At 33.0% G+C, this 21,531-nt stretch overlaps 2 protein-coding genes and 1 long non-coding RNA gene across 3 annotated transcripts; 2 read left to right on the top strand and 1 right to left on the bottom strand.

Annotated features, from left to right (window-relative positions):
• The first annotated feature begins 2,442 nt into the window (after positions 1–2,442).
• Positions 2,443–5,513, top strand: LOC125816190 (uncharacterized). The gene is made up of 9 exons (XM_049495779.1): positions 2,443–2,507; positions 2,644–2,809; positions 3,387–3,477; positions 3,573–3,631; positions 3,999–4,059; positions 4,630–4,720; positions 4,843–4,919; positions 5,025–5,279; positions 5,369–5,513. Exons 1-8 carry the CDS (start codon positions 2,480–2,482, stop codon positions 5,139–5,141), a joined length of 690 nt encoding a protein of 229 aa, XP_049351736.1. The 5' UTR covers positions 2,443–2,479; the 3' UTR covers positions 5,142–5,279; positions 5,369–5,513.
• Positions 5,514–5,900: 387 nt separating this feature from the next.
• Positions 5,901–10,578, bottom strand: LOC125816187 (partner of Y14 and mago). Its single transcript, XM_049495775.1, has 4 exons — positions 10,291–10,578; positions 10,082–10,201; positions 7,006–7,224; positions 5,901–6,321 (listed from the first exon to the last, which is right to left on the bottom strand). The coding sequence occupies exons 1-4, from the start codon at positions 10,483–10,485 to the stop codon at positions 6,178–6,180; spliced, it is 678 nt and encodes a 225-aa protein (XP_049351732.1). The 5' UTR covers positions 10,486–10,578; the 3' UTR covers positions 5,901–6,177.
• An 8,848-nt stretch (positions 10,579–19,426) lies between these two features.
• Positions 19,427–21,070, top strand: LOC125816191 (uncharacterized). Its single transcript, XR_007442209.1, has 3 exons — positions 19,427–19,521; positions 19,639–19,678; positions 20,924–21,070. It is a non-coding gene; the product is annotated as an uncharacterized LOC125816191 (long non-coding RNA).
• The last annotated feature ends 461 nt before the right edge of the window (positions 21,071–21,531 follow it).

Below are 21,531 nucleotides of genomic sequence, written 5' to 3'. Positions count from 1 at the left end.
TTTGGGAAAATTTAGGGCCAAACACATAGTGAAACTTCACCCAAGTGTCATTTGTCAAGAATATTTGAAAACTTGAGGTGAAACGCTAGCTCAGTGAATTAGGGTCAATTTTTAGAGTTTCAATGTTTAGAGCTAATTTAAAACTCTTCAACATTTAATACATTACTTTTTTTTTACAGTAAGACCTCACTAAATTAATACTCGGTTAATTAATAATCTCTCTAAGATAATAATTTCATCCGGTTCCGACTTGGGCCAATGGAAAAAATCACTCATTTCGATAAGATAATAAGATAATATATTTTCAGAAGATCCTTGTATAAACATATATGATCCCATTAATATTATAAATTAATAATTCTTTAAAAGTACAGATATATCTAAGAAAAATTAGTGAAATATGATTCTATTATGTTCTTTTTTTTGTTAAAATTTAAATCTAGTTGAAGCTTATCTCTAACTTTTCTTATTGCATTGTCTTTTTTAATTGCACCATAAATTTGTGAAGAATTCTAGATGCAAGTGTTTTCTACACGTAACTGCTTTCAAATGTATTGTATCATCTTCAACTTTATCATCAACATTGTTTTTCCAATGATATCCACAATTTGTTCTAAGCTCCGAACCTTTGAACATGTATCATTTTCACCCATCCAATAGGTTATTAACGTCCATTTTATTGCGGTAACCAAAATCATTAATCATTACCTTAAGTTTATGAATGACGTTTTCACAAGTGGGTTCTTTCAAATTCTTTGAGATTCCATCCCTGAACAATTTTTTTGGTGTCGAACACTCTTTAAATTAATAAATTTTAATTTATCTATTAAATAATAATATTTCATGGTCCCATCCATATTAATTTATAGAGGTTTTACTGTATATCTCTACTCTTCTCTCACTCCTTGTCTCTCTTATACTTAACTCGATTTCGATTTACTTTTTATATTTCATTTCTTCTTAATTGCGATTTTTTTTGAAAATTTGTATTTGTCTTTTAATTGTTGTCGACATTTCTTGACTTTACAATTATTATCGCTATTCACAATCATCAAAAAATATCCATCACGAAATAAAATTGATGTTCGACCAAATGCACGACACTCAACCATCATTTCACACACAACAAACATTACATCATATAATGTGATGGAAAGAGCAGTTGTAACCTAGAATGAGAAAAAAAAAGTTGAGGACTACTATTTGTAGAAAAAATGTCATTAAATTAAACATGACATTATATATTAAGAATAAGTGAGAATCAAGAAATAAGATTCAGGTATAATTTTAAAATCTCTTCTGTATCTTACTTCTCCTATACTCTAAATCAAAAGTATTAGATGTCTCATAATGTCTCCATCCTCTTTATTGACATATCAAATAGTATAACACAAAGTCATTTATGAATCATGACAACAATTGTTATATAATTATTAAAAATAATGATCAAAGACATACATACGAATTATAATTTTTTACGAGTTTCACGTTTCAACTATCACTTGCTTTATTTTTACATGAACTTATCACAATTTATGTATTAAAACACATCTCAATGATCGATTGTTCTGTTTTCCAACATAAATAATGGTAGTAGTTTAGATAGAAAAATGAAACAATTGATATTTGATGTATGTTTTACTACATAGATGGTGATAGTTCAGGTAAAAAAATAAAGGAAAAACTACATAAATGGGCCATAAAACTCATAATAATTATTTGTTCATACCGCAATCTAAAGTAATTCATGAAATACAAATTCTCTCAAAAAAATTACAACTCATACCCACCATTCATTAAGGCTGATACTTTTCGCTTAACTGATACTAAATCAGTATACGTATACTGTATTGATATCATTAAGGTTTCTTATTCAAAAATTACACATTAGTTAATGATACTATAAAAGTATATATATACTCCTACAATATCATTGACTAATGAATATTTTCTAAACAAGTAACCTTAACAATATCAATACAGTATACATATACTGATATAATATAAATTAAGCGAAATTATCAGTCTTAATAATACTAATACAATATATGATACTGATTTAGTATCAATTAAATGAAATTAGTTGGGTGTATATAGTGTAATTAATTAGTGGGATATGAATATAAAAATATATATTTATAATTATTTTTATTTTGTAGGGTATTTGCTTAGTTTCTTCAAAAATAAATGAACTAATAATTAGAGTGTGAAACTCGCGCGAAAATATTAGTATAGTTCAAGTATGTTTGCGAGTTGTTGTGACAATTGTGATTTTGTTCACATCCCTTTGATCCATGGGTCCAATAACGCGTTGTTCTACTACACAGCCCAAAATTTCAGTTAACTGGGCCTGTGAACTTTTAGGCCCATTACAGGCCTAAACCAGACATAAAACTAAACGCGCGGCCAGGTTTAACTTCCTTTTTTCGAAAGCTAAGCAAGAAGTAGGGTTTTAGCTTTCACAAGAAATCAAGAAGCAATGCCGAAGTCGAAGCGTAACAGAGCTGGTAGAGCAAAAATCCTTGAATTTTCCATATTTGATTGATGAATTCATTGTTGATTAAGTACTTTTTTGATTTATGTATCTATTGTAGTGATTTCTTAGTTGTTATTAAGTTGATGTGTTGTGGATTTTGATTGCAGTTACCTTATCCAAGACGAAGAAGAAGGGTAAGGAGCACAAAGAAAACATTGTCAACTCAATAAGGGAATGCGCGGAAAAGTATAGTTCAGCGTACGTATTTAGTTTCGAGAACATGAGAAATCTCAAGTTCAAGGAGTTCAGAGATCAGCTCAAGTCTTCTAGCAGGCAAGTTTTTTCTATTTTATTCGGGAATTGAGAGACAACGCACTTTTTAGTAATAGTGATATATCTTTGTTGCTTAAAAAAATTGTAATAACCTCATTTCCAAGTCAATAAAACACTTTTATTGCTAGTATAGAAAGATTTGTTGCAACTAATAATGTAGTATACTACGAACTTTGTATGTATCTCCATTGTTTAAAAAAAAAAACAAATTTTAAGTACCCCTTATGGAGGAACATGGTATTTGTTATATGTGTGTTTAGATTTTACATGTGTGGCTACTACGGGCCTAGAGTTTTCAAAGCCTGATACTTTTAACTGTTCTCCTTTGCAAGTTGGTAACTTAAGAAGTTTATTTTACTGAACCTGGAATTGGCCTGTTTGGCCGTTATTGCTTGTTTCAAGAGTACATTTTTGTGCATACAATGGTTATTTTATCATTGAACCACTACATATTCTAGAGGATTATTGAATAGAAATTGGTATCGAGTTTGGAAGCATATATCTTGATGGGGAACTTTATTGGTTTTCCATAATTAACTATCAGCAGCATATTAAGCATTGTTTCTTTCCATTTCAGATTTTTCCTGGGATCGAACAAAGTCATGCAGGTAGCACTAGGTCGGTCAGACTCTGATGAGATTCGTCCCGGCCTCCATAAGATTTCTAAGGTATCTGTTATATATCCATTTTAATGAACTTTCTTTTTCGATATGTTATTTATACTCTAAAGTCATGTTTGGATTGAAATATCCCGTCTTTACAGCTTGTACGCGGCGATTCAGGTCTTTGCTTTACTAACTTATCGAAGGAGGAGGTCCAAAGGTAAAACCCAGATTCAATTATGTATTTTAGATACCAAACTCTACATGTTATAACTCTGCTTCTTGATTAGGTCAAAGGGAGGTTTTTTTTGGGTAGGTGGGATTAGTTTCACCCTTGTCCACTGTGTAGTGCTATATCCAAATTGTTGCTGATTGTGTTCACAGCTTGACATTTAGTAGTGCATGCATGATATCTTGTTTCCAACAGTTCCTTTATCAGGTCTTTCACTTGTTTTCCACATTGTACTGTAATTTTGTTCCTTGCATGGACGTCAGAATTCTCTGGTGGAGCGTGACCCCCCTGCTGTTTGCTTCCTGCTCCTTCTGTTGCTCTCATTTTTTTTGCTCATCATTTTAAACGTTGTTAGGTTGTTTAACGAGTATGAAGAACATGACTTTGCGAGGACTGGCACTACAGCAACTGAAAAGGTATAGCAGAAGGTTATTATGTGAATACAAGTTTTTATTTTTATTTTATGACTATGGTTCAAATGTTTCAAGAAATTAATCAACAACATGAGATATAAATCATGGTGTCCACCTTACATGCACCCTGTGACTAAACTACTGGGAACCACCCACTAGCATAGGTATAGGGAAACTCATTCTTGTGGCTATATGTCAATTTTTGATCTGTAAAGCTAAATGCCATTTTGGCTTTATAAAAAAAGAAGCTAAATGCCATTTCGGCTTTATCAAAATAGAAGAAGCTAAATGCCATCTTGGCAACTACAATAAGGGCTAGTTGTTCGAGAGCTCTTACATAAGATGTTTTCTCTGGTCCAATTTGATGCCTTTGGGTACCCATGTGTTGTTTGGTCTATAATAATTGAACCACAACGATTATTATTGCATTGAAGTGTAGTTCAAGTAGATAGTTTGGGTATATTTTTTACTAAAGTTGACCTGAGCACATCTAAGGTATCGTCACATATTATCTTGCCCCAATTTATATCTCAAGTACAATATTGGGTTTTTATGTTTGGTTCAATCTATCAGGTGGAGCTACAAGAAGGTCCTCTTGATCAGTTCACACATGAGATGGAGCCATTCTTGCGGAAACAAGGGATGCCAGTGCGGTTGAACAGAGGTATTAATCATTGCTCATTTGTTTTGCTGATTGTAACTGTAACATGATTTTGGTGGTTGATATGCCAATAGTTATCTTTAATGCTCTCTGATTCGTTGACTTTTGTCATGTGGGGTGAGCAGGTGTTGTGGAGCTCGTGTCTGACTTTGTTGTATGTGAAGAAGGGAGGCCATTGTCACCAGAGGCAGCTCGGATACTGGTTTGTTGATTTTCACAACTATCAAATTTCTGAATATAGTTACATTCTGTATATTTCTTGCATCATATTGCAAGTGCCTGAAAGCAATTACCTTGTCACTTGCAGCGTCTGCTTGGTAAGAAGATGGCTACTTTCCGGCTCCACTTAATATGCAGGTGGTCTCCTGATGAGTTTGAAATCTACAGAGAAGGATTGGAAGAATCAGATATTGAATCCTCATAGACTGCTCTCAGACCTCACATGTTTTACAATGTTAAAGTTATGGCATCCGGAGATATTCCTATAACCTCTTGCTAGCTGAAGTTATAAATGGAGTGCTTTTTTACTTGGTTCTCAGAAATATTACCTTGACCGGTCACAGTTTTGGCAATGTTAAATTTGGCATTCAGACCTCAACTCAGTATGTGTGTTATGCGTTTGAATTATTTGACTATTCAATGCAACAACAGTTTTGGCAATGTTAAATTTGGCATTCAGACCTCAACTCAGTATGTGTGTAATGCGTTTGAATTATTTGACTGTTCAATGCAACAGATTTTTATGTAAAATCTTTTACTGGTAGTATATCGTGGCAACTTCATATTTTGTTCTCAACAGTCTTTTATAGTTTACCATGTGTCAAAGGTATACTTGTGGGTTCAGCTGCTTGGTTTAAGATCTCTCTTGGTATATGCCTATTTGAGGCAATAATAGCAGTAAAAACATCTTTAGATAGTTGGGATTCCAGTTTGATGTAACCACAAGACATCAAAAGGATAAGTAGAGTACTACCGGTATGAATTCAAGAAATTGCCAACTGGTTCAGCTGAAGACAGTTGTTCCTAAACTTCATCTCAAAAACTGAGGCGTTTTGTATGTACAATTATCCAGACAAAACAACTTCTCTCCCTACTTCAGCTTCAGAGAATTCTTTCAGACTCACCTTCAAATTTCTGTCCAAATAACGTTCATGAAACATTCATGTCACAACTCACAAGCCTATTAGTGTAAATAAATGGTATTTCAACTGCTAGTTTCATTGTCTTTAGAAATAAAGGACAAATCAGATCAAGCAGCAGCTATGTCCTCAAAAATTGGAGTACTATCTGAAAAATACCATAAATTAGATCCTACATTGCTTTGCCCTAGCTAGTGCACAAAGTACAAAAATACACACAATTCCATCAACAAAATCCGAGTGTGTTGAATATATTGATGCAGCAATAAAACGCCACCAGGCTACCGCAGATTCAAACCAAGTGTTTCTTCAGCCTAAAATTCACGATGCTTCCAACTCAGCCTTTTTATCTTCCAAAAGCTTCAACTCTTTTCGCCAGCTTTCCAGCTTAGCCATTTTCTCCAGCTGCTCTGGCTTCATGTCCTTCTCCTCAGTCTTCTGCTGTTGAGCTTCTGTCAGCCGAATCTACAACAAATAAAACAGGGTAAAGTTTAGTGAGCTCAACAAAAGATTAAAGCTCCAGCAGAGACGGGTAAGTGCATCTTGAACTTCAAGGTTCAGAAGAATTGTAATACACAGATAAATCACCAGTGATTACAACATTGATTTTATTTATTTTTTCTCAGATCATAAAAACCCACATCATTCTAAAACTACAGATTATTTTCCAATGACCAGATTCTAATTATCTGCAGTTTTAGAAAGATGAGACTATCAGTAGAAATCAAATGAAATACTCATATCATAGTTGGACAGCCAATAGTGCTGATATTCCCATTATATGACATTTGCCAGTAGTGTTGAAACGGGAGCAGCACCTTGGACTGAAAAATGCAACTTAAAAGTGGATATATAATGAATCATATAAAATGAATAGCTGGAGGAGGACATGGATTTGAACTAGCACATTTAGTGGACCATACCATTTTTGGTTTACAAAAGAATGCACAAAACCCATCATTACCTTGAAACAAACTTGAATCATCCATTTAGTACATCAAAACTGAAACAGAGAGTTTATTTTGACCATACAGTTGCGAAGTAGAAATAGCTGAGTATCTCTAAAATGCTTTAAGATGCATCAAACTTACTTCATAGATCTCGAATGATGGCATACTATCAGAGAACTAGAAGCACAAGAGTACATACCTTTTTCTTCAGAGCTCGGATCTTTTTGTCAATGTCCTGCACACTATCTCCCATGCCAGAAGACTCGGTTGAATTTGAAGGAGGGATGACAGGATTTGCAGATATGGCAAGATTGTTTATCTGGGACATAACTGACTCAACCTGATCTGGACCATCAACTGAATTTTCAGCAGATGAGACCTCATCGTTCTCTGGATTCTTACCCTTTTCAAGGGCAGCCTGCCACAAGTTGTGTTAATCAAGCTCAGACATTTTTTGTGTGATTAATCCTCGCGAATATTACAACGAGATCATGCCAGTTTGTATACAGTTCTAATCTTCTGAAAGATCCATCAAAATACATACACAGAAGGCTTGGTCCTCTTTATAACAAAATATAGGCGAAAAAGTAAAGAGATTCTAATCATTATTAGCTCACCTATGTAATAGCTCATATTGTTGCACAATTGTATTCACATGTGTAAAAGACCAAGAGCCCCAAAATTTCTTCATTCTAAACAAGAAGTTAATGTAATAAGTCAATTCTTGCCTCAAGAGAAGGCTAACAGTCAAGAAGCAGCTTTCTTCAACTTATGATAGCAGTTTGACAAGAAGCATATTGGATAGCTGAAAGCAAGAGATGGGATGGGATGGAATAGAAAAGTCCTACACAGTTTTTCATTTTCAGTTCTTAGTCACCTGCGTTACATATAATTGTCCATTGACTTCCACAAACGTGTAAGAAGTTTTTCAATGATCTCATGTAAGATTCTACCTTCCTTCTTTCCACCTTTTTTTTGGATAATGGTTTAAAGTCTTACATTAATGCTCAGTACAAAGACTCTACCTTCCCACTTTCCACTTTTGACAAATACAATAAGAAATTCTATTCATAGAGTCAGTAAAGTACCTAATCATAGGGAACCAGTGTCCTCCTAACATGAAGCAAACAAAATAAATAATAAAGAAAACAGAAGTTACTTCAAACACCATATTGGTGCAATATAAGATACTTTTGAGTTTAGTTTAAAAGATAATTAGAAAACAGCAAACAAGTAAGAGAAGAATCCATGCTATTTGTTTCCTAAAAAAAACAATACATATGTTATTTGACTGTTTTATTTTAAGCGTAAGAGATATCAAAGCATATGCTATAACAATATTGAGTGTGGCCATGGAGACACATTAGAAACTTAAAAGGAAGAATTCAGTCGCAAATGGACTGGAAAAAGTTCTAACAGAATCCTTGGTTTGGTCACATCTCTCTTTTGATAACCAAGAAATCCAGAGGGCCAGTGGCACACTGTTCACTTCCATAGCTCAATGCAAAGCAAATAGTAGTAGGAATATCAGTTTTAGAAGGGAATTTTAGATCTCATAGATATCCTACAGGAATAGGATAGGGATACTTTTGGGGAACTGTCAATTGTCTTTGACATCCCATTCTACATATTTCACCACAGTCTCTTAGAGCTATGTTTATAAAAAAATACTATTCTAAAAAAAACAAAAATCAGTTAATCAAGAAGCTGACCACTGACATCTTTTGGGGAAACAGAGAAAATGACTTTATCAAGTGGAAAGGTTTTAGTAAAGGGAATTTCACTGCATAAAATTATTGCAGCTTGATTAATCTTGGAAGGACCTCTAGGACTACGCAAACAGTAGCACCTCTTGGTTTCTTAATTTGTTTAAAAAGCACTATATGAAGCACACTTCTCCCAAGATAACTTAGAAAAAGGGGTAGACTTTGTGCAACAGGTGCGCTTCATGTGCGAAAGTGACGTGGTCACATAGAGGACCCTAATCATCTCTACCTGTGAAACAAGGGAGTTCTGATATATGTTCCCTTTTGGATCGAACGGGTAATACCTCGACTTCTAATAGCCACATACATCAGTAGGGCTGGTAGGAATTCATTTCACATCATTCATCTTGCCTTTTGTAGACTTCGTTGTTATGTTTATTTAAATTCTGAAGAGGCATGAAATTATGCCTTACAGATTGCTCTTGCTGTTTAAGTTGGACTATGCCAACGTTTGGAGAGGGTTTCTGCTTATCTGGGCTTTGCTCGAGGAAGATAGACTTGGAAGGAAACTGATACCTATTTGCTTTTTCTGGTGCATCCACAAACAAAGAAACATCAGAACCCTCAAGGGGTACTATGCTGAAACAAACTGTATCAGGAGTCAGGACTCTGTCCTACTTTAGATCCCCAGAAAATGTCATTTTCTTTTACGGCCTGTAGTCTGAATATAAAGCTGTATAGTGCTTACCATATTATACACACCATACAGCGACTAGCAGCGTCCGTGTCAATTGTTTGTTCTCTTTGAAGCTAAAGGGATATTTAATCACGTACTGTAACATAGGAAGCGGGGTTATTGAATATAGTAGAAACTTCAGGGAGGAATTCAAACCAACATTTCTTTTGCAGCAGGGGATGATTGAACATAAAATTCTGACATGGTCGTGGGCTTGGTCATACTCCTTTGAGGAAAGAATTTCTCGACTTAGTTTACCTCATGTCCTCAACTTCCATAGCTTAGTGCATTGCAAATGGTAGTTGGAACATAAGCTACTGTCAGAAACTGAAGAAAGAATTGGATTAAAGATAGGTTGACTTATCATCTATAAAACGTGACAGTACTAAGGAAATTCAATATAAAAGATAGCTATTACGATATGCTTAATCTTGCAAGGACACTTGGCAAGGCCTTCACCTTGGAAATTGCTACTCCAAAGCCAAGCCCATCTTAAAAGTTTCCCTTTTGGTTGGATACCACTACATGAAGCTGTCTAACCCAACATAATTTGAGGAAAATGGGATCATTCCATTCAATAGGTACTCTATATAAAAGGTACTGTATATCAAGGGCCCTAATGATCTTTTCCCACACTGTGTATTGGCAAGGTAGAAGCAGGATATGTTTCTAAATCTATTTGTGATTCAATGGGTGAAGCCTAGATCCCTAATGGTAACATAACTACAGTGGATGCACCGGTGAAGAAGTATTTCCGAACAAAATATACAGGCCATATAAACAGTGGTGACTATAAGTATAATAAACAAGAGAAGCAGGAACTTAGTATTAACCTGTTGACGCTTTTCCTTCTTCCTTTCATTCCGCTTGGCAGCTTTAGACTTGGGCTTTTCATCCATCACTGGATCATAACCCGGCGGAACATCCTGCAGTGACTCCATTTCTTTCTTCCACTGCCATCTCCCCAGGCACCAATCAATCAAAACAAAAACACACAACATAAATTTTGAAAAAAGAGAAAAAAAACAAGTATGTTACATACAATAGCGCCTTTAGATTTGTAAATGGCGACTTCATCTTGAGGCACATAACCAGCCCTAATTCGAATAGGTTTACGGAGTGTTCCGTCAGGGCGTCTTGTTGGTGCGAGTAGTCTTTCCCCTTCTTTTAGGGTTTTGCCTAGCTCAGCTGCCAATTGTTTCGCTTCGTCCTCTCCTTTGGTCGTGCTGCTCGCCATTGCGTTTCTCTCTTCAGTGATACTGCTGTTTTTACAGAATCATCATATTTTGATACACTAATTTTACTCTGTTTTTTTTTTTTTGTTAAACTTCTGATACCAATTAATATTCCTACTAATTACTACTTGTCTATTTTTTAATTGATATCTACTAAGAAAATAATAATTGATATAATAAATTTATCATTTTATCCCTATTAATTATAAAATAAATGAATTAAAAACTTACATTTTCAACAAGTTCTACCATTAGTTAAGGATATAATAAGTTAATTTTTTTTATCAATTTATCAAAATAAACAAGTAATTATTATGTTGAGAACTAATTAGTTGAGTCCCTTGAAGTTTGTGAGAGTCGACGGGCCGAGTTTCTATTTGTTAATGTTTTGGGCCATAATAGTTTGACCTAATTTAACTAATAGCCAATATTAATAAAAATTCAAGGCAAAGCCTGGTTTGCTTCTCGATTTTCTAGTTTCAAACGCACAGCAACAAATGTCGAAAGCAAAACTTATAAAAATCAAACTCGAGGAGTTTCGTATAAAACTTGAATTTTTGAAATTAGATGTGTATGTCTCGAGCTTAGGAATAAGGTTTTTTAATATAGAGTCCAAACTTTAGATAAAAGTATCAAAAATTTGTTCACGTAATTAATAGGCTTGAATTTAAATATTTTTTTACTTTTAAATTTTAATTTTACAAGTGTAAAATTGATCTTGAAAAGGCTGAACTTAATAAAAAATTATACATTTCAATAACGAATTCTCAAATTGTCTATTTGTGCAAGCTCGTGTTTGCTAAGAATTAAGATGGATAACCATTCTTGTTATTTATTTAAAATTAACCACAAACTTTTAAAATGTTATAAATGTAACATTTATTATTCTTCTTGCTTAACTATTTATTGGTTATTTATATAAATGTTGGGGTATAAAAAGGAAAGAGGTAGAAATGAAAATGAGCGATTTGTGATCAATAAAAGTACCATTGAATTTGAGGAATTGACATAGACATACAATTATTAAATATAATTGGTAATATATAGCCCAATATTAATTAGCAATTAATAGCCTAAAACAAAATTAGCACGTATTAGCCTAAAAGAAATAAAACCAACTTTTTATAGTTTTTTTCTTTTAATCATGTGCAACCAACCCGCATTAATTAAGGAGATGTGAGATTATATTTTCTTCCTTATTTTTAACTCCTATAATTAAGGAAGTTAGCTTTTCAATTTCTTTAAATTCTCAAACTCAACTTTATTTAACCGTTTATAAAAAAAAAAATGACGCAATTTACAAAAAAATAAAGATATATTTGATTGTAATTTTATGAATTATTTTTTTTACCAATCAACAATAATTATTTTATTAGAAAACCGATTGCCTCCTTTTAAGAAGTGAAATATACATATTTATTAATTAACACATTAAAAAAAGGTTACACCAACTTTTAAGGAATTAATTTTTTAAAATTCTTTAAATAACTTATTAAAAGATTGTGACTACTTCTGAGGTAAGAAAATGTATTATTAATGCTCTAATGTGTATTAATTATCACATAATCGGCATAATTAATCAAATAATATTAAATGACATTTTATTAGAAACTGTAATAATACATATGCATAAATTATACAATAATTAAAGTTGCGATTACATAATGTATACACAAAAAAATATTCATAAAAATAGACGTGTAAATTTTATTGATGTATACAATAATTGTAGCATTTATACATAAACTTTATATTGTATACATAAGAGTATTACCATCAATTATACGTAATACTATAATGAATACAAGAATGAGATTAATATGATACATATATAAATTTTATTCATTAATTGTACATGTGATTTTGTTTATGTATACGGTAATTGCACTATGTATACATTAGTTCGTATTCATCGTGTATTCAATGATTTGTATTCACATAATAAACTTGTATACTTTAATTTAAATTGAGATTGGAATTCATTAGTATACATTGGGTTGTATTCATCAAAATCAACATTCTGATTTTTTACGAAGATCTTACGAGAATCTTTCGTACCCATGAAATTGAGAACAAAAATTTCAAAAAACTATTACCTGAATTTTCGCCAAAAAAAGTTTTAAAAACTTTAGTTCCAAAAATCATGAAATTTCAAAATTAATAGGGCAAGAAATGCTACATAATTATATATTAAAAGAAATTATTGAAAGGATCAATCGATAAACATACAGTTATATCTGATTTGCATAGACAGAGTAAATTAAGAGAAAATCCAGAAGAGAAGCAAATATACATATGAAAAGGATTTTAGAAAGAAAACAAAAGAAGGTTGAATAACCTAAATTTTCACAAAAACAAAATTGAACAAACTTCAATTCTACAAATCATGAAATTCAACAATTAATTAGACAATAACAAGATTATATATAAAGATGATTTTTAGAAGTATCCATGAAAAAACATATTGTTATATATGATTTTCATAAACATATTGAATTAAGGAGAAGAATTGAAAATTAGGGAGATAATCAAATATACGTATGAAAAGAATTATGAAAAAAGAAAAAGGAGACAAAAAAGAGAAGAACTCTATTTTAAAAGTGTTGACAAAATAAAAAAAGAGATAAAAATAGGGATAATAAAACAATAATTTTTTTCTTTTCAAGAAAAAAACAACAACAATCAAACGTGTGTTTGAGAAAAATAAGGAGAACAAAAATACATTTTTTTTTAAAAAGAGAAAAATAACTATTCAATGTCAAATAAATAAAACAAAGTCTTTTTCTTGCTAAAAAATTAAAAGTAGGCTATTTATTGCTAATTTAACCTATAGGGTGTTATGCTGTGCCATTTTGTCATTGAATTTCATACCCATTAGTCTTGGTTCCTCACCTTAAACAGTTTCATTTGGTTATGAAAGAAGCCGATTGTTGGAAATGAGAGGATGAGAACTCAACAAAAATTCATAAAAGTTTCAAAACACCCTGTTAATTGGACATTTTTATATAAAGATTTTGTAAAATTTTATATTCGAAAGATTAAATTACAGTCATTTAACTTTGTAAATTGCTAGAGAGATTTTTTTTCAAAAGAGAACTTCAATGTTACATCATTGAACATAAAAATATGTCTTAATTTGATTGAAATTTAATGTTGAGACCGATAACCATGAGATCATTAGATTGATACATCAAAACGAGGAATCAACAAAGAAACATGTATGTTAAAATAATTTTATGTTGAGATCTCAATTATTTTGATTGAAATTTAACGTTGAGAATGAAAGTATCAATTGCCCCTTTTCAGATTGCCATGAGATCATTACATTGATACATCAAAATAAGGAACCAACAAAGAAACATATATCTTAAAACAATTTTATGTTGAGATCCTAACTTTTTCATCACATACTTGATTTTGATTAGAAAGTATTAGAAATCTTTTGATTTTGTTCACGGACAAAATTGAGTCTTACATTAAAGTAAAAAAAATATTGACGGAGATGATTCAAGGTGAAAAATCAAGAATATTTAAAATGTACTGAAAGACAAACACGTTGAAAAACCACACAATATTTACATAAAACTGAAGATGAATAAATATGAAAAGGAAATAGCCCATGTGCAAAAAATTTGAACTACAAGAAGAAAGTTGAAAGTATTTTGAAAGAGAATCGTTTAATTGAAACTTAGTTGCTTTTACATATTAAACACTTATTAATTGGCCCAATTAATTCGGATAGTATGAATATAATTGGACAAATATTGCGATCCAGATTGACAAACAAACACTTCCCTTAATTTTTCAGTGTCGGCTTAATAGTCATTTAAGTGAAGCAATGACTTGATGTCCCTAAATTTTAAGGCATCATTTTTCTCTCTTTTTTTTTGTTTGAAATATACTTTCCTAATTTATATAAAGTCATAAATATTTTTTTGACTGTAAAAAATTATACGTCATTGATAGTTTTTAATAGTTAATTTACATCTAATATATATATATTCTTTTCATTTCAATTTATATGTTTTAGTTATAACACCAAAGAGTCAACAATATTTTATTTGAATATGATTTTTGAAAATGTATTTTTAGATATTTTGAATTATTAACTACCGTGGTTATTAGTTTTTTTTTATATATATATAATTTCTACGCAAGTTTTATTTCAAAAAATGAACGAATTTATATTTAAATTTACCGAGAACATTAGTTGAATTTATAACCTTCTTAATATTGTTCCCAAACGTTAATTTGTGGTCATGTTTTTTTTTTTTTAAAAAGCATTAAATGACCCTTTCCGCAAATGACCCGAAATCAAGAAAATGGATCCAAACTCAACTTATTCTCTTCTCTTCTCTCTCACTGTAAAAAAAGACGAAAAATAAATAAATTCCAACTTCCTTCAGCGTTGGAATTTTGCCAGTTCTCTCCGAGGGAAATAATTAGTATGTTTCTCGTTATTCTTCGTTAGATTCTCTCTACATATTGTATTGATTCTGCAATAATTATTAGAATATTGTAAAGCACGATTTTATAATTTCTATTTGTAAATTTTACAGGTCAATATGTGATAATTGCTTGAAGGTTTAATGATATTTAATTTTTCCTATAACATAATTGAGTAATTAGTCTAAAGATGTTCTAGTCTTAGCCTCGATGAATGATGATGATTTCTTCTCATATGTTCTAGTCTTAGCCTTGATGGATAGAGTTACTTAATACCTGTGGAGCCTCTATGGATAGAGTTACCCGATACCTGTTGCTTTGGGAGGTGGCGCAGGTTAAAAGAGGAAAGTATAAATTATCATAATTTTTGTCCAGAGCCAATATTTGAACCTTATTGGTTCTGGATTCTAGTACATGGCCTCAACCCTCAAGTGCAAGTAACTGAATTCTGAATTTAATTTTTGAGCATATTTAGTGATTCTTTTAGCACAGGTACAACGTTTAGATCAAAGCTACTATGTTATGCCGAATCCACATGTATGTACTACATCTGCTCTGCTGTTTTTAGCAGATGCTAACTCAGTACAAACACTGGCCTAATTGGTGAAGCGACAAGGTTTAAAAGATAAAACTCTCATTTCCTCATGAAAAATGTAATGACTGCATGAGAGCACAATTTTCATCAATCTGATGTAAGTGAAAATTCAGAAGCTATTCATATGAAAAATTGCCAGGTTTGTTTTCTAGTTATCAAACCTTAACTGTTGGTAAGTCTTTTCTGAAGTACTAGATTTCCAGCAATAGAAAGAAATATAAAATGATTTTTAGTGCTAGTCAAGATTTTGGAAAAATAGAAATTTCAGTGCTCTTTGAAAACTCAGCAAGTCATCAATGCTTTTCCAATGCAATAGAGTAAATCACAAAGACTGTGTCCAATCAGCATCTGGAGTACTAGTTTTATCAGGTATTACACACATCTGTATCTTAGGTACCAGGCACAGGATGTAAAAACAATGTTCAAATGTAGCAAAGTAAAATCAAGTATCATAGACGACATTGTTGTTGGAATGAATTTAGTAAATGAAGCAGTAAGGTGCAACCGATTCCCATTTTTGCCATTTGTGGTTCAAGCATTTGAATCTGCGTCTGATCTTCCACGATATGTTCATTCAGATATCTATTAGACAGGAGCTTTAAGCCTGCGAACTGTCATCTGCTGTTTCAGACTTTCTATCCTTGTCGAGATTGCCTGCAAAATTCATGAGTGGCAAGTGGAATTTTCTGTGTGAGAACTTTTCTACTTGGGTGGTTAAAGAGTCACTTCTGAACTCATGTGAATAATAAGTAAAAGATACATAGAGATAAATTTAAAAACGTATTGATTAGATTCCTTTGTACTTGTAGAGATGATGGAGACATTCTCTTCCTTCTTTTACTCTAGTCTCTATATGCTACTCTTACTACATGTTATGAATGCGATCAAGGAATCTGTTGTTTTGGGAAACTTCTTAGGAAATGTCAAAGATCATGATAGAACAATTATCATGATATGGCTACAATGTTGAGAATAATCTCTATTAACTTTTGTAACCGACCCCTTGTTCCCTATAGATTGTATTGTTCCCTTTTAGGTTAGTTGCAAAATGCTTTCCGCTTTCCTAAATTATTGTTCCTTCAATTAAAATCTTTCCAAAAAGAATTTATTGCTCTTTTTGTTTTTGAAATGCTTTTTGCTTTCCCTTAAATCAAAATTTGGCTTCTTTTCCTATTTATCCCCTTTTTAAAATTACACTACAAAAAATGTTGATATAAGTTTGGCACCTCTATAGAGCCTCTGTTAATACAACTCTCCTTGATTAAAAACAAAGTTATATGGAGATCATTTTATTATTCTACGAATCAACTTATGAGAAAAAAAATGAAAAATCACAAACACTATACTTGTCCAATTTATCTATGTTTTTCAATTTTCTTATGGTCAGAAATTTTGCAAAACATTTTCTCTAGGGTGTGGATAGTGGGAGCAGACTCGGAGAACTTCCCAGTCATGATGTGGTTACACCAAGGGTTGACTCTTAGTCCCTTTTTTTTCCGCTTTGGTTATGATGGATGTACTGACATGGCATATCCAAGATAGGGTGTCATGGTGTATGTTATTCGTAGATGACATAGTAGTGATTGATGAGACTCATAGTGGAGTTAATGCTAGGCTGGAGGTTCAGAGACAAACTCTGAAGTCTAAAGGGTTTAGGCTGAGCATGACCAAGACTGAATGCTTGGAATGTAAGTTCAGTGATGCTACACATGAAATTGGTGTGGAAGTGAGGCTTGACACTCATGTCATCCCCAAGAGAAGATGTTCAAGTGTATGGGGTCTTTAATTCAAGCTAGTGTAGAGATCAATGATGACATCACACATTGTATTGGTGTGGGATGGGGGAAATAAGATGGCCTCCGGAGTCTTATGTGTTAAAAAGGTACTGCCAAGACTTAAAAGTAAGTTCTACAACTCTTTGTTTCATATTATTTTGTTGTTGCTATTGCTCTCATTTCTACATTTCCTTTTCCTAGCTGCTTGGATATGCTTTATTTTAAGCTGAGGGTCTATCAGAAACAACCTCTTTATCTCTATGAGGTAGGGGCAACGTTTGCGTACACTTTACCCTCCCTAGACCCACTTGTGGGATTACACTGGGTTTGTTGTTGTATTTTCTCTAGGAAAACAAGTTCCTAAAAACGAGGAAAATGACTTCCCTAGTAGAATTTGGGAAACAAGTTCCTTAAATGTCATTTCACACTAGCCTAATCCCACCCTCCAACACCTCTAGCCCCATAGCCCCCATCCCTTGCCATCCAAACCAACCCAATATTGTTTGCTTATATATACAAATACTTTTGGGACAATGTTTTCTGCATATATACCTGAACATCAAAAATTAAGTAAGAAAACTACTTATTTTCAAGGATAACATTTTCCTTACCAAACACACCTAACATGAATTCAACTTTTCTCCCTGCATAGCAAAACTAGTCAGTAGAATTTTCACAATGGGAGTATGATTCACATTTTTTGTGTGTGTAGATATACCAGCACTTGTCTTTCAAATATGTGATGTTCGTTTGATTTCAATTTTGTAGAGCTTTCTAAAGGTGATTTATTAACCTAAACAAACTTAAGCAGATATGTACCTTGGGTTGTGGAGAGCCGTGGTCGTCCTCTTGGCCTCTTAACTGGGCTTCCTAGTATTGCTCCCTCTCTCTGAGAATGTAGTTTCTGGCCGGAGACCTTGAGCAATGAATGTCAAGCACTAACCAAATAAGGAACCTCAAGTAGTTATGAAATATGTAAGGATGTACCAAATCACAAAAGAGGTTTAGCATATACTATTACCTAAGTTTCTGTGACTATAATCCATACATTAACATTAGTTTGAAATTCACAATTTGATTTCTAGACTGCAAATAAGATTTGTCAATGAGGAAACACTTGTATATTTGTATTTTCATATATATACCAAAAACAGAACAGAGGTGGGCATATCAATTCTTAGATAAAAGCCAAAGAGATGTTTGGAAGAAGAAGTTTCTTAAGAATAAGAAGTGCATTGTATCCGTAGACTACATTACCATTGTGTTTCAAAATCATATGTTTTGCTGTTGATGCTGATAATGATTATTTTGACAAGTAAAGGAATTTTATATGGTGTGTGGAGCGACAAGAAACTACACGTACATTAGCTATTTTCTATGTTGTCTACTCTGACCTTAGTTGTAGTGTCTTATCGACTTGTCGTTATAACTTAAAAGGAGATTGAATAGATTTTTTGGTCGACTTAGTTTTAAAACTTGTTGTAGTTGATCATACCTTATCCTGAAGCTGATATACCTATTTCTTCAATAATCAGACCTTCATCTCCGTATGAAGAAGAAAATCCAATAGTTGTAGCATTTACAGAACAATGTATTGACATACCCTTGATATAGTATCCATATGATGTGGGGCGAGTCTATTTTCACGTGCAATTGCTTTCCCCCTCTCATTTCCAGTAGTTTCATTTTGCACAGCCACATGATCCAGTATATTATTGTTTATCCTGAAACAAAGTATAATGCAAGACATAACAGTTGTAATGACAAGCATATGTAAGTCAAATTCAATTTGAGATGTCACAATGTAAGTCTACTGTGAAGTCCTCACAAACTAACAAACTTGTAGGTAAGCACACGGTGATAGACATCGGAATTGACATATTAAATGCACCTAAAAAGCAGAATTTGCCATATCTAATTCATGGAAATTCCATCCAATAAAACGGAATGTTCCCCGGACCCTGCACATAGCGGTAGCTTTAGCGCACCGGGCTGCCCTATTGAATCGTATGCATGCATCTCAAAATTCACTTACAGATATGGATTTTCTACAGGAACATTCATTGAGGAAGAGGCATTATCTTCTGCCATTGAAAATTGAAACGTCGAGCAATCTGTAGTAGTTGTTGGTGATACGAGCAACATAGCTCCAAGACCAATCTCATTAGGAGGAATGTATTTGTTCCTTGCATAAATTAGAGTAACATCTTCATCCCCGTCTGGTATATTTTCAAATTCTAGTTCCTGTAGATTGTTGTAAAGTTGCCTCTGGAGTCTTTCGACAGGTGACAAAATGCGTTGTCTACGCTCTGATCTCTTTCTTTTTGGGACATTGTTAGGATTCCAGAAAGGATCTTTGTCTGCTTCTCCCAACAAAAGGTAAATGTTAGTGCACATAAAACAATAAGGTATTAATACAATAGATTTTTTTATTTTGGTCAAGCTAGTATTATTTGTATGGTTAAAGTATAGTTGGACCGGTCAGTTCATATCTTTATTGAAAATCCAAATTACCTGAAATTTGTCAATTTCAGTTCATTGTGTAAACTGTAAAGAAAAGTTAGTTATCAAAATTTAGGGGAGACACTATAATTAATGGCCTATGAGCAAGAAAGAAACCGAAGATTGTGCTTGCAGAGTATCACATGGTAATTACTTCCCTACGGCTTATTTGGTAAATCCTGAATGTGATTTGACATTACATAATTTGACAAGCACATCACAATAATCGGAAAACGAAAGGAATTTCCTGCATAAAAATAAATCCAAGTGTCGTGAATCTTGATACATGCTTATCAAGTTGTCTTAGAACTCATGGTGTAAGTGATTCTTTTGAGAATTAGACACCAACAAAAAATAACCACTTGGACAGTGGGAGAATGCTGATAAAATTTTCTGTCTCACCGTTAAATTTGTTGTGTAGGGTCTGTAGATTCTTTTCCTGCTTTCCGCTCCCTTTTTGGGGGTGGGGGTTCAAATTTGTCCATTTCTAATCAATAGAATAAGAAAAGTTTGTAATTGGAATCATAATAATATTGGGTGAACTGTTTCTTCCTTTTCTTTTGAATCAGAATACTATGCACTGCAGGATTACTTTTTGGGAACATCTACATTGATTTGGTTGCCTAAATTCATCTATCTCATATTTTTCTTTGAGACTAAAGGCTCGTTTGGTACCGAGGGATAAGGGATAACTAATCTTGGGATTAATTTTAGGATGAGCTTATCCCATGTTTAGTTGGGATATCACACGGGATAACTAATCTTGGGATTAATTTTAGGATGAGCTTATCCCATGTTTAGTTGGGATATCACACGGGATAACTTATCCCGGAATTAGTTATCCCGGGATTTTAGTGTTATTTTTATCCCACATTGAGGGTGGGATAACAATCCCAGGATAACTCGTTCCCCAACCAAATGTGCCCTAAGAGTTTTGCGCTTACTATCATGCAAAACTGAAGAAAGAAATTGAGTAGGAAGATATTAGTTTTCCATTTTTTTTAACCTGTACTCTTAATGAAGGATTTGATTCGAACATGCATCATATTTGCTGAGACAACTTAAAGTGTTCTCTCTATATGTGAAAGTATTTTACCATTTGTTTCTTCCATCTGCATGCAGTTAACTGAGGATGATCCTGCTGAAACTAAGCTTGGTATGCTATTCATTTCCTCTTCAAGACAAGCTGAAGATCCCTCCTGTCCAGAAGCCTCTACTCCAACTTGTAGCCTTTGGTTATCTCGAGTTAAGAGACGTGGATTCATCTCAGCAGGTAACTGATTGCTCTGTGTTTCACGGGCATGTCTGGGAATATAGTTCTGTAGTGTCCCCCTAATGCGCCACCTTGATCCACATGCATTGCAGAGCACTGGTTTTTCAGCTGGCCCAGGTCTCCAATGGCGGGTTTCTGTTTGAGTTCAAAATTAATTAGTGTTTAAACTGGGATAAATATGAATAAAATTCAACGAAAGGACAATGATCATTGACAATTAAGATTTTCTATAAAAAAGGTATAGAATGTATTGCATGAGAGCGAAAGCGTCATAAACTAGAGTATGTGTAAATTAAAAACAAGAGAAAATTTCCTTGTGTTAAACATGCATAGACTTTTAGGATGCTTCAACTGTTTCTTTACTCACATTTTCATCACCATGTCAAGGAACCATACAAAAAAGTTGAACTTTGAGTTTGATGGTAGAAAGATTGAAAAAGATTTGCTTGATATGTTG

Source organism: Solanum verrucosum, unplaced genomic scaffold (genome assembly GCF_900185275.1).
Source record: "Solanum verrucosum unplaced genomic scaffold, falcon-dt-bn FXZP01000261.1, whole genome shotgun sequence".
Taxonomy (NCBI): Eukaryota; Viridiplantae; Streptophyta; class Magnoliopsida; order Solanales; family Solanaceae; genus Solanum; species Solanum verrucosum.
Note: the sequence above shows the minus strand (reverse complement) of the source record. Positions and strands in the feature narration are given on the sequence as shown.